The sequence below is a fragment of the Typopeltis vanoorti genome, chromosome 25 (assembly GCF_054136105.1).
Source record: "Typopeltis vanoorti isolate ZY-2024b chromosome 25, IOZ_Tvanoo_1.0, whole genome shotgun sequence".
NCBI lineage: Eukaryota > Metazoa > Arthropoda > Arachnida > Uropygi > Thelyphonidae > Typopeltis > Typopeltis vanoorti.
The window spans coordinates 69,272,540-69,285,720 of record NC_143573.1 but is presented as its reverse complement, the minus strand read 5'-3'; the positions used below and the strand labels follow the sequence as shown (position 1 = coordinate 69,285,720).

General features: G+C 36.1%; 1 protein-coding gene across 1 annotated transcript in view; it reads left to right on the top strand.

Annotated features, from left to right (window-relative positions):
• The first annotated feature begins 9,579 nt into the window (after positions 1 to 9,579).
• Positions 9,580 to 13,181, top strand: part of LOC150092820 (low-density lipoprotein receptor-related protein 4-like) — a 1,164,745-nt gene continuing 1,161,143 nt past the window's right edge. The window contains exons 1-2 of the mRNA XM_090414290.1: positions 9,580 to 9,609; positions 9,712 to 9,766. Of these exons, the coding sequence (XP_090270416.1) occupies positions 9,580 to 9,609; positions 9,712 to 9,766 (85 nt within the window). The remainder of the gene's footprint in view (positions 9,610 to 9,711; positions 9,767 to 13,181) is intronic.

Below are 13,181 nucleotides of genomic sequence, written 5' to 3'. Positions count from 1 at the left end.
TATCCGCGCTCCATACGCCATGTAAAGAGATGGTGGCGATGGTAAACCGCGGAGTTGCCCCATGCTCCTCCTGTATCTTACCAACTAGATCTTGGTTATTCTTATAATAGTTTACCTTATTATTATTACTATAGGTTAGTAGGCGCCCACTTTCTCCACCTGGGCATCAACTACCCAAACTTCACCATCTATTTTAATCACTAAATCTGGCTTGCGCAAACCCGCGGAGGTCCTATAATGTGGTTCCACCGCTGTCTCCCAACCTTTGTTCTTAAAGCGGCTGTTCAGAATGGAGACCACGGCGTCATGCCTCTTTACGAGGACCCGATCGGTGCGGAAGCAACACTGAACTATATGAGACGATGTCTCACTGTAGTGGCAGCCAGCCCTACAGTTTGAGTCGTCACTACCCATCGAGCTGTGCGGTCTCGAGTGGGCAGGGCATCGATCCTCATCATGATAAGGACAAGGATCGATTGCCCTTCAATACAACAAGACTTTTGGCGGGCTAAAGGCTGGTCTCATTATCAAGGTCCCTTAATTGAGTCAGCACCCGCAGAACACAAGAGATGGACATCTCTGCTGTTGTTCTGTAGAAAGCCTCACTGCAGATAGGGGAAGAAGATAGTTCTAACTTTGCGATTCTGGACATCCGCAGGCGTGGGATCAGCCATCTAAGTGATGGAACCCCGAGCTCGCCATCCTTCACCTTCGGTTGGAAATATGCAGTAGTGGTGTCAGGCGGCTGTCGGAGGCATGATCTCACTGCTGAACAGATAGCCCTGTCCATTCGAGACAGTACCGAGATATGTCCTACCAGGCACCAACTTGTGGTAAATAGAGGTAGGAGATAGTGGGAAAGGAGAAACAGTCTTTGCTGGGGCTTGAGCGGAACTTTCCTCAAAGAAGCGATCCCAGCTTCTGGGATAGAAGACCCTCCCTTTGGGGTGAACATGATACCGAGGTATCTCCACTCTTCCAGGATGGTCAAAGCATGCAACTGGCTCCCGTGCAGGGAAAACTCTATAGTCTCGAACTTAAGCTTCTTGTCACAACCATAGGAGACAAGAGCTAAAGAGCAGGACTTTTCTACATTAATAGAAAGGCCCCGAATAGAGAAAAAGTCAACTGCCCGGTAAAGGAGTTCCTGCAAGCCTACATTAGTAGAGGCTACGAGAATAAGATTGTCCGCAAAGGCCATAGCATTAAAGGAAGAGAGTAGAGTGAAGAAAGTAGAGTGGCTACTTTCTTAGAGTAGAGTGAAGAAAGTAGAGTGGCTAGAAAGAGAGTAGAGTGAAGAAACTCATCTATGACGCAGTTAAAGAAAAGGGGAGATAGAGGATCACCCTGGCGAACGCCCCGCACTGCGGAAATAGAAGTCGCACGGGACCCTGTAGTGATAGTGATGGAGCTACCGAAGTATAGCTCCATAACATAGGAAAGAAAGGGTTCTGGATATCCAGCAATAGACAGCGCTCGAAAGAGAGCAGGAAGGGAGACGCTATCAAAGGTCTTTTGGAGGTCCAGGCGACGCTATATATATATATATATATATATATATATATATATATAGAGAGAGAGAGAGAGAGAGAGAGAGAGAGGAGTCTTAAGGCGGCGTCGGGAAAGAGAGAGAAGAGAAGAAAGAAGATATATATATTCTTCATGATAAAGCCGTCCGAAGGGACAAAAGCTCTCTGTCTGTAATCATGCTGTATATATTGCCGAAGTCGTTTGACTAAGATTTTATGATAGAGTCTAAGTATCACAGGGGACATTGTAATAGGTCTAAAGTCTGATGCACGGCTTGAAGTTTCTTTCTTCGGAATGAAGATAGTTCTTGAAGCGTGTAGGTATGGCGGTATTGCTTTACTGGAAAGGAGAATGTCTAAGTCTTGAAGAATCATCAACTGCACCTTTCTAAGCCTAGCCGCAGGAAAGCCATCAGGTCTGGATGCGAAGAAATTGGATGGAAGAGCTGTTTTAATCTCCTAGATGGAGACAGACTGGTATATCTGAAGGGCAGGAATGGACCTCAGTATTGTAAAGTGGTCATCATCAGGGAAGTGTGGAAGCGGAGCAGAAAAGATTGTACTCCCGAATTTAACAAAATCATCATGGAAGTCTGCTAGAGATGGAGGGGAAGCACCGCCAAGGATGGTCTTGGCACATTGCCCTCTATTCTTTTTATAGAGGGCCTACATAGGCCCTCTTCCTCTGCTTCCTATTTGACAAAGTCATTCTAGAATTAGACGTATACGTTGACGAGGCATCAATTGTTCGGAGAATTCAGCATGGAGGTAGTCATTTAACTGATCTGTGATATCCATTCCCAGAAGGTGAGTCTGGATGAGTGATATTTAAGAATTTGATGGTTATATTCCGGAAGAGGAGGATCGTCTAGAGATGATGTCAGTCTTGAGAATCAAAGCCTCTTCTTCAACATCAGGATGGTGATGGTAAATGGAGAGGCAGGGATAGGAGATAAGGAGATATTACCTGTCCCTACCTGTGGCGGATGGGCTGCCAATTCTTGAACTAAGGCTTTGAAACTGGCTTTTTGTCTATGACACTTGAATGGCATCCAAAGATAATGGGAACACCTTAAATAAAGCCTCATTGATGTTCTTTATCCCTCGAGCCATCAACTCGATTTCATGAGCAGCTAGGATCTTTTCTTCTTCAGCAGTCCAACATGCTTTGACGCGTTCATTTCTTATTGCTGCGTTGGCTTTGACTGGATGTTTTGAGGTGCGATATACGCCAAGGCCGACTGCTGTGTAGAATGCACGATCGCAGACCTGACACACGAAGTGTCTAAGATTTGGAACTCCTTGACCGCAGGAAAAAGCATGATGAGAACTTGAAGAAATGGGTTGATGACAGTCCTTGCAGAGCTTTCTTTTAATTTTCTTTCTGAGGACGCCACTGGGACGGGTGGCACGATCACCTCCAAACAAGAAACAGACATCTGGAATCACACTCGACGAGTTTCCTGGCTCTGTCCTATAAGAGTCAGCCTTCATCTGATGAGTTATTGCAAGCGAGGAAACTTAACCCTGGAAGGGAGGAATAGCGTAGCTGGCCAGTTAGTCACCCGAAGGTGTCCAGGAATTGCCCCTAGGAGGCCGCCTACTGCCGCACTTGCGACTTGCGTCTCAGGGTATGTGCAAGCCAAGACAACAACGCTTCGGATTCCCAAAATCTTGCAGACTCTTGCAGAAATCTCACATCCCCGGTATACCACTTTTTGATATGTCAGTCAGCCATCCTCTTGTCCACGCTAATATTCTATAATCCAAACCCATATTCTCTAATTTATGCAACAGTCTATCATGCTTTCCATTCCCGCAGAATCTTCCCTGCTCTGAAACTCAAAGAAATAGCCAGTTCAGCTGAACACTCTTTTAGCACATCCCATCAGTTCCTGTTGCTGAATTCTTATTCAGTTTGTGCAGCAGCTCTAATACCTCATCCTCATACACCTGAATGTATGAGGACGAGGTGTTATCAAGTGGTAATATCGAGATTGATAGTTCAGGAAAAAAATAGGAATGAAGCACACAAAATGGAATTAAGGTTAGAAGGAACTGTACGATGTGTGTAACCAAGGACCGTAGCCATACTGGTTAATATTCTGTATGTATAGTCATTTAAGTGTCTAGTGACTGTACCGCCTAAATTTGTATTTTTATAGTAATTGAGACATAATATATAATATTTAAAATAATTTTCTATAATATGCGTTTATAAAAGTCAACATTATTTAGTCCCATGTGGTAGTCTCTCGATATTTTTTCTAAAAGTGTGTCCTGATGTTACAGAGTCTATTTCATTAGGCAGTTTAGTGTAACTTTTTGTTGGTAAGTGCTCAAAAGATTTGTGAAAAATTTCTTTGTTTGCCTTAGGAACTACCAACAAGTTCAGGCCATTACGTAAACTATTAGTCTACATCATATATAGAAAAATTTACAATGTTATTTCTTACATATAGTATACAATTGTATAGATAGTTTCTTTAATGACAGCATTTTAAGAATGACCAACAGGTCACTGTTGAATATGCGAAGAAATTAGTAATGACAATAGCTCTAATTATTCTATTTTGTATTTGAATCAAAGGACGCAGATTGTTGTAGTAATCTCCGCCTCAACAGGTGAAATAAATATTTAAAATAGATGGAAAGGATTACTGATATCCGGTGGGACTAAACTGGAAGTGTGCATTGAGGGTAGCATAAAGTGTGCAAGTAACAACTTAAATTCTAACTCCAGAAATTTTCGACTTTGAGTAATATATAATTAAAAAAAAAAAAAAATGTTTACTCCGTAACTCGATGGCTCAGAATCAGGCAGAGATTTCTTCCCTGTGGCAGAAATCTCTGTGGTTTAGGATTCAGAATAGTAACGACCACACCATTCTTCTGTCTTATGAAGTTTTCGAGAATATTTAATTTGAAAAGAAAAAGTTAAACGTTCGAGAAAACTCCTGAAGATACATGCGTATAGTCCACATTTCTTACTAAAGGAAAGCAATACAATTATTTATTATCAGTATGCATGAACACACGGTTGCGTATTATAAGTTGACGCAATAGCTCAACGATAAGTCTCAAGACTCCGTAAGATTAGTAACGTTACACTACCATGTTTTCTTATTATTTTGATATACCCGAATCACAGACTACTCTACTAAACATTTTCAAGTATACAGACACACATACACATTTCATCAAGTTATAGATGATTATGTATGCACCCATATTGATATACGCACCTCCGGTAAGTACTATATAATCCTTGAGTTGCAACAGTGCTCTTATAGATGATTAAATATCCTTTGTTATAAGGGAAGGAACGATGTCTAGATATATAACGCCGCTGACTTTCTCGTACACTAGATAGACTAACTGAGATAAACAGTTATTATCTGTAGCTACTGGTCGATGACTTCAGCAACACATTAACAGGACGCTTCGCCACTAACGAAGAAAGCGTTTGTGTTAGCATTCAGAAGGAAATTAGAAGGCTATGAAGTGGAAGTGCTCGTATACTTTATAGCCTATTTCCTCCCCATTGGTGGGATAGTTTTAATGTAGCCTTAGCGCAGCTAGATTCAGCAAAAGTGATGTCTAGTAATCGAACTTTGGTGGACATTAAAATGGAGAGAAAATTAGATTAATGCCCGGATGAATACGTTGATGGCTTTATGTCTCCACTAATTAAGATGGCTAGAAAAATTTGCCCCTACATAACGGAATGATCAAGTGACGTGAAGCAGCCGCTGGGGACGATTATTTTTAACTAGAACCACAATTTAGATAAGTCTACTTGTAATGGATTTCTTAAGTTTTATAACCCCGTGAATTTTCTTTACAAGATAACAGAATACATAGATGTTTTTCTGATTATATGAAGGATAGGGTTGGCTGCAGTCCAACCGATTGTAGAACATACTGCTCTATATACAAGAAAACACTTTAACCTTTCACAAATACTGAGTCTAAAATTAATATTTTAAATTGTTGTCGCCCCCAAAAAAGCCCAGCTTTTTTTCTCTTAACTCATGAAGGAACTCTTGTGCAGACTGATTTTTCCTGCAATGGAAATGTTAATTTTATTTACCCGATTAAACGTTGAATTTTGAAAAAAGATCCTCAGCAATATTGTTCCCGTTGTTTTTATATTAAGTACTACACATTATTTGAATGACGCTTAGAAAATACTTTGTTGCCGTTTAATACTAGATTTAAAAAAAAATCGTTTCTCAGCGGATTCGTTCATCGAATGTACGTTTTTTCATCTATTCCAGGGCATGTTTTAGAAGAAAAAAAAAACATAACGAAACAATAAACCGGTTACATAACATGCTAGCAGCACTAATTTGCTAATACGGAGTTTTTTTTCTTTCAGGTTTTAGATTTTTATGCTAATTAATTAATCCTTGATGAGTCTTGACTCCAGGAGCTCTTTGTAAATAATTACTTGTTCAATGTGATTCCTGCTCAATTCCACATTCACATATATGAAATACTTTTTTATACAAGAGAAAAGAATTCAACTTGAAAAGCAAAGATACTAAGAGTTTTGAGCAAATTTTAGAACTGGGTACCCAGCTCTAGCAAAGCATTTAATAGCTACTTTTAGGATATGTGACTTTTTTTTATATTTTGAAAGAGGAATGCTTTGAAAAAAATTTTCGTTGTAAAATAAGTGATTTAAATAGTTAATACGATCTTTCTTTGAGAGTGGCAAAAGAAACAATTAATAGAAGAGCAAGAGGTTTAGAAAAATATTTATCGAAATGGATAATTTTTTGTTTTTCTCTGAAAAACATAATGCCAATATCATAAAGCCATTCAAAATCTGAATTGAAAATTGAACTTGCATAAAATTTTTCATGAATTATCAGTACTTGTTCATCCTGCTGACGAATATAATAATTAATGACATAATGGTTGCTTCAGAGTTCCGGAACATTTTTTTTAAATTCGTGTCCGTTATGAAACTAGATGTAAATATAACCGGCAAGTATAAAAATGGCCGGAACAGCAAACAGAAGAGGAAACCGAATGGGTCAATTTGTAAATATAATAGAACGTAAAAGAGCACATATGCAGGAATACGGAAAACATCAGTTGAATTCACAATAAAAAAAGCTACAGAACAAATAAAACAATTCAGCTATATGAGCACGATTTTACTGAAGATAACCGATTACATACGAAATAGAATAAGCACCCGATATGGTAGCGATTTAGTTGAAAAATTTTATACTGAATAAGAGAAAAAGACGGTGATGAAACCAGTTTTTATCCTAATGGATCCGAGAAGTGGTTATAAATAATACAGTGGATCAAAGACTAGACCATAACTGTGAGAGCTCTGAGAAAAATTAGTGAAGTGAACAGATGGCATTAATACCAAAATCCTATTGAAAATGAAGATGTTTGGAAAGAACGCGACATTGTTAGTATTAAGAAATATATGAGCAAAGGTAATCTAAGGTGGTACGGCCACTTAAAACGGAATGAGAGAAGAAAACTCACAAAGGCAGATGTTGATGGCAGGAAACAATCGAGATATCTAGATGGAATGATGCATTAAAAGTGCCTAAGAAGACTGAAATGTAAGATATTTGACACTACTGGAAAAATAACGCCTTTGGTATGGAAAAAATGTTATGAAGTTAGTGATACTGTAATATGTGATTATTAGTGCTGTTATATATTGTATCCTCTTGGAAGTAATATTAGGAATATGTACTTCAGGAATGGCTCAAGTATTCGTATTTAATTTTTTTTTGTTCAAATCACTACATATTTTACTAAGTAAAATTCAGAGAGGTTTTTAAATTATATTAAACCACTATTTTAATAAAAATATTATCATACTTTCTAGAAAATCTAAGGGAAAAAAGGTTCGTATTTTAGGAAAACATTTCGCAAAGACAAATTGGACTTGGTAGTCGCATGCAACCTGTTTAGTGAATTGATGATCAAACTTCATTAATTTAGTAAAGTATGATCTTTTTTCTGATGCACGAAAGAAGCCCTGTGCGTATGAGACCAGTTAACTCACCTGTAGTCGAAAGAGACCAGATAAAGGTTCCTCACGACACGGACGGGAATCGAACTCAGGTCTTTCCTACCAAAGGGTTTCGTCTATACCTACTGAGCTACGGAGGTTATATAGCACCAACTAACATCCATTAAGAGTTTTGGGAGGTATTGGATAAGGAGATCGCATTAGTTAAGCTACAAGGATGATTACCCAATCTCTACTACTCTAAAATACATAATATTCATTTATAAGAATGTTATAAAAAAGAAAACGCAACCTGCACATAATAGTTATTTAACTGATAGCATTTACGTAAACTTTGTTTCTCACATAGAAATCAGTTACTGTAGAATGAGTGATATCCGTTAAATAATTCCATAGATTGCATTTTCAAAGAATATGAATATTGATATTTACGTACTTTTCATAACTTAACATAATTAAATCAATGTTTTAATAATAATAATAATAATAATAGAAAAAGGAAACAGTTTACTGACCTCTACTTTTGTCACAAGATGTCATTCTTTATATGATATTCTGAATGTATGCAGTGTAAGGCTGTTTAATATTCACATATCACAATGTACAATAGTAAAACTATTCAAAATGCTACAGTTATATGGTGCTAATAGTGCAATATTGCTTCAATATGTTAATTTGCTTATTATGAGGAGTTCGATTTGCCATGTTAGTATGAATTAAGAGAAATGGATGCCCAGACTTTTCTGCTTGTCTTGTACAACGTGGTAAACAGATATTTCCAGCACGCTAACAAGTGTCATTCGAAAAAAAAGCAGAAATTAACTTTCAGTAATAAACTAAGTGGTTAAAAGACAAACTAGGAAAATATCTGTAGCATAAATAAATTAAATTAATGTATTGTAATTATTAAATTATAAGAGAACAAATATAAATTAGTTATTTACTCCTTATAGAAATATTTCATAAGCTTAGTTTAATTAATATGTTTAGTTTTTATTAAAGATTTTTCTTGTTATTGTATTATTCAACGGATTGACCAGTGTAAATTCCTCCATGTGCAGATTGGCTCTGTTCTCTGAATATCTTTTGGTATTAGATAACTTTCCATTGCTAGGTAAGAGTACACTGCTTACGTTGGTCTTGAAATAAAGATATCATTTTTGGTCTAGCGATTACTAACCTTGTGTCATTTAAATGTAAAGTGCTAAATGTGCTATAGTTTAACCATTTTGAGGTGAATTTTTTTAAATAAAATTACGAAATTACTCAAGAGCATAATAGCAAACAATGCTAATGCTATCAAAGCCGACTAATTTTTGAGTGGAGCTGCTTTGTTAAAGTATTCTTATTCTGCCCTTGTGCCCAAGCTAGTATATCATGAGCTATTTTGAAATGCTTTTTGTAGGTGGCAAATATACTCGCAATAATTTACACGCGATGTGTGCAGCTTATTGCTTTTATCCAAGGTTTCCTCATTATTTCTAGTCACAGTAAATTATCCAACTTGAAGACAGTTGCTTCACCTAGACTCTATATCTCAACTTACGGGTATCGTTAAGTTGTTGGTGGAGGGGAATAATAATTATAATATCATTATGTTTAATTATTATCTTGTTTCTCTACTCTGCTTAAACATCATCTTAATGGAAGTAACTCTATTAACTGCTTGAACTTCATTAAGGTTAATGGAAAATTTAAGCAGATATATGAAGTAGAATCCACCGTATTTTAATAGAACATTAACTGTTACTCGCAGCTAATGGCCGCGTGGAAAGAAGGCATCATCTGTTGCATGAGGTAATGTGCTAAACTTATTGCCATAATGCTAATTTTTTTAGTTTTAGAAACTTCCAGAATTTATTTGTTCTACATGAGGTTATAAACAATGCATGTTGATTTATAAGTGTTTGTGCACTGAATACAATATTGTAGTTAGTCATCATCGCTTACATTGTTTAGTAATAACTACTGTACCTGTATTGCATTAGTTGAAAAAACTAAAATGAGAATACATTATATTTTTTTCACTTAAAAATGCGCTTTTTTCACAAAGCAAAAGTTGTCGTAACACTAATTCTTCCACATATCACTTTTATATGATTAATGCAGTCATAATATACCAGATTGTCCTTTCTTTCTTGCAGGACAGAATATGATTTGTCTTAGCATATAAGAAGCAAAATTTATAGACGTGTCTTGATCTACTACATTAACAATAAAGGTAATCGATATAAATTGAAATTGTAAATTGTTTTGTCATAATTAAGTTGTATATTGAAATGGAAGTAAGAAGGCATTAGATGAAACACAGACAATATATATGCGTGATTTATTATGCTAAGAAATACATCTTCCAAAAATCGTTGCAAATAGTTTCTTACCATAATAAGTCTCCAAGTAAAATTCCACAGGAAATAGTGTTGCATCGCTGTTTAAAGATCTAATTTTCTAAAATTATCTTCGAATTAAATCCATATATTGAGAATGAATGGGCTTGTAGTTTGCAACATTACCGAAACAATGCTAGTTAAGCTAATTACACTGAAAACTTGAATTCTTCTGAGATGAAGGTGAAAAAAAGGTTTCTGTGAAATTTTCCATGAGCTGCATAAAAAAACTTGAATATTTTCTCTAAGGGATACTTTTGACTCATCCTTGCTTTTTTTCTATTGTTTTTGAATTTAGAAATAATAATTTCCACTTCACTTTATCACACTGATCAGATCACAGGCTGTCCACATAGAGCAGTAACTACCCCTTGTACACAAACCCGTGTTTCCATGTGTGCCTTAAGGGAAAAATTTTACAAGTAGTGCTGCGTTGCAACACTGCACCACTACAGGTGGGATGATCGCATTGCAATAGTGCACTAATGTCCCAACTTTTGGTTTTAATGATAATAACATATTAATAGTAACATATTAATGATAATCTGCTAAATATTTCAAATTAAATTGTTACTAGCAACTGAAAAAGTAAATTGGAAAAGTATGAAAAATTTTATGAAAAACAGTCGTCTTACTTCAAGAATCAGATTTTGCTGCTTCAGTTAGTTGAAATTCCAAGCTCAGATTGCTTTAATTTGAAATGTCGAAAATGTTTCTCATCTTCCAGTTTTGTATACATATTCTAAGAATTTATTAACTGCATTGAAGCATGTGTTAAAGATACGAACATTCCCAGATAATCCAGAGTACTCTACCGATCACTAACTTTTCCGTTATTATAGGAAAGTTATTAACCTTCTGACGAAGTGAAAATTGATCGACTTTAAGCATTCTCATAATGCAATCCATTATTCCGAACTGAATGTAGAAAGCCAAAGAAAAAAGAAAGCGACCACTTATTGCAACACATCTGTCATCTTTTGTTCTCCACTCCACGCCAAGTTGCTGCAAACATTGGAATATTCTAGAATTTCTCTAAGATTCCTATATTTTTCTAAAATCTTTTGGGACGTTCTTACATCATATTTGATCACGTTTAATGTTTCATAGAAGAGAGTCAACAAGACCGCATTTCCTACACTATTCCACCGACATTCTATTTTATTAACCCCGTCTTTGAGTGCATACTTTTTTCCCTTCAGTTCTTAAGAAAAGGAAAACTTTAATCCTTGGATTTTTTTTCTCATCTTTCTGCTGCAACTATTCCTATCTCCAGTTTTTCCCTTTGCAGATTTCACTTTTCTTTTTCGAGTTTGCCAGGAAGCCTGAGGCTGTCCTCTAAATAGCGTTTCTTTGCGTGTTTTTTTTTTATCCTATTGAATTGGATTTCTTCTCGTTGCTTTCAAGAACGTAAATTGTTATGATCATTTTTGCATATTTCTTATTTGTGCTATTATTGCATATTTATACACACGAGCTAAAAATTATTTCGCTTCCGATTTTTAATGACCATTATTGTGCACCGTGTTTTTATTATTGCTGACTATCACGTACAAAGAGGTTCATGTTTTGGGATAAAATATGAACCCGAAATAAACACAAAATGCAACTTGAACTTCTCCTACCTTTTAACATGTTCATTGCCAAACGCGCGATGCGAGTTCTCACCAAACGGCCGATCACGCGTTATCACGTGGACGTCGTTAACTAAATAAAAAAAATAAAAGTTGGCCACCACACGAAATTCCAATTTTCAGCTTGGCAATGAACGATATCACGCGATGCGAGTTCTCACCAAACGGCTGATCACGCGTTATCGCGTGGACGTCGCTAACTAAATAAAAAAATTAAAAAAATTTGGCCACCACACGAAATTCCAATTTTCAGCTTGGCAATGAAAGTGTTAAACTATATCTGAGTGTTTTTGTAATGTTGATTTTTTTTCCTAATTTTTTTTCTGAATCCACGTTTGTAATTTTTCTTCAATATTAAGAATCTTGCGAAAATGTGTGGACTCGATGATTCTTTAAGTTTTAAATGGAATCCTTGATATTGCTATATTTTTAGTGGCACGATTTCCTGAGATTTAAGTAAAAATCGAATAAAATATTATTCCGTTTAAAAACCTATCATAACTTATTTGCGATTTACCGCTTGAGAGTTACTGATTTAGTAACTCTCAAGATTAATTACTGATTAATTAACAGACAATTTTTTCTTGATATGTGAAACTGCAATGGTTCAAGTGATTTATAAACAAAATTTTAATTTGCACATTTAATATACTTCTATGATCAGAAACAAATATTTATTTTAACAAAATTTTAGCTCAGTTACTTAAAAGAGTATTGCATTATGAAAATTATTTTAATTTACTAAAATAGAAGCGATCAAATAAACGTCGTACATAAACTTTAAACAACACTTTGAAAAGTAAGTGTTGATGGTAAGGAAATTACAGAAGCTATCAAATACTTGAGTTGCTTAGTGATCATTTTGCAAAAGTGTACCATCTTGGTTGTGATATTGCAGTGCCGAATGTGTAATTGACTGATGAGAGCCTAGTGATAGAAGAATTTGAGGTGCTTAGTATGTTACAGAACGTTAATGCTAACACTGCCACTGGGTTAGATGGCATATCGGCCCATGTGTTAAGAGAATGCGCAAGAGAATTAGCACCTCCTCTAACTTGGCTGTTTAATTTAAGCCTCAGTTCTGGTATTCTGGTATGAGTGGAAAGAGGGGGAAATTATTTCACTGCATAAGAGGGGAGTGGGCTTCAAGACTGAGGTAGCAAATTATAGACCAATCAGTATATCGGTAGTGGTGGTTAAGGTTTTGGAGAAAGTGATAAAAATTAGAATTCAAGACTTGGTGGAAAGCAATATGATACTTTATAAAGGACAACATGAGGGACCTTGCCTTAGTAATTTGCTCGTTTTCTATAATGAAATAACAATGGAGTTGGATAAAGGAAATCCTTATTCAGTAATCCTGCTGGACTTTGCAAAGGCATTTGACAAGATAAGATTACGCATGGGACTCTGCTACATAAATTGGAGCAAAAGGGTATGGATCCGAGGCTAGTGGATAGATATCAAAGAGTGGTTTATGTAGAGCGGAATCCAGTAGAAAGCAGGTGACTAGTGGTGTGCCTCAGGGCTCATTGCTTGTTCCCTCTATTATTTATTTTTACATCAATGATATTGGGAATACTTTGAAAGGAAACATCCACTTGTTTGCTGATTA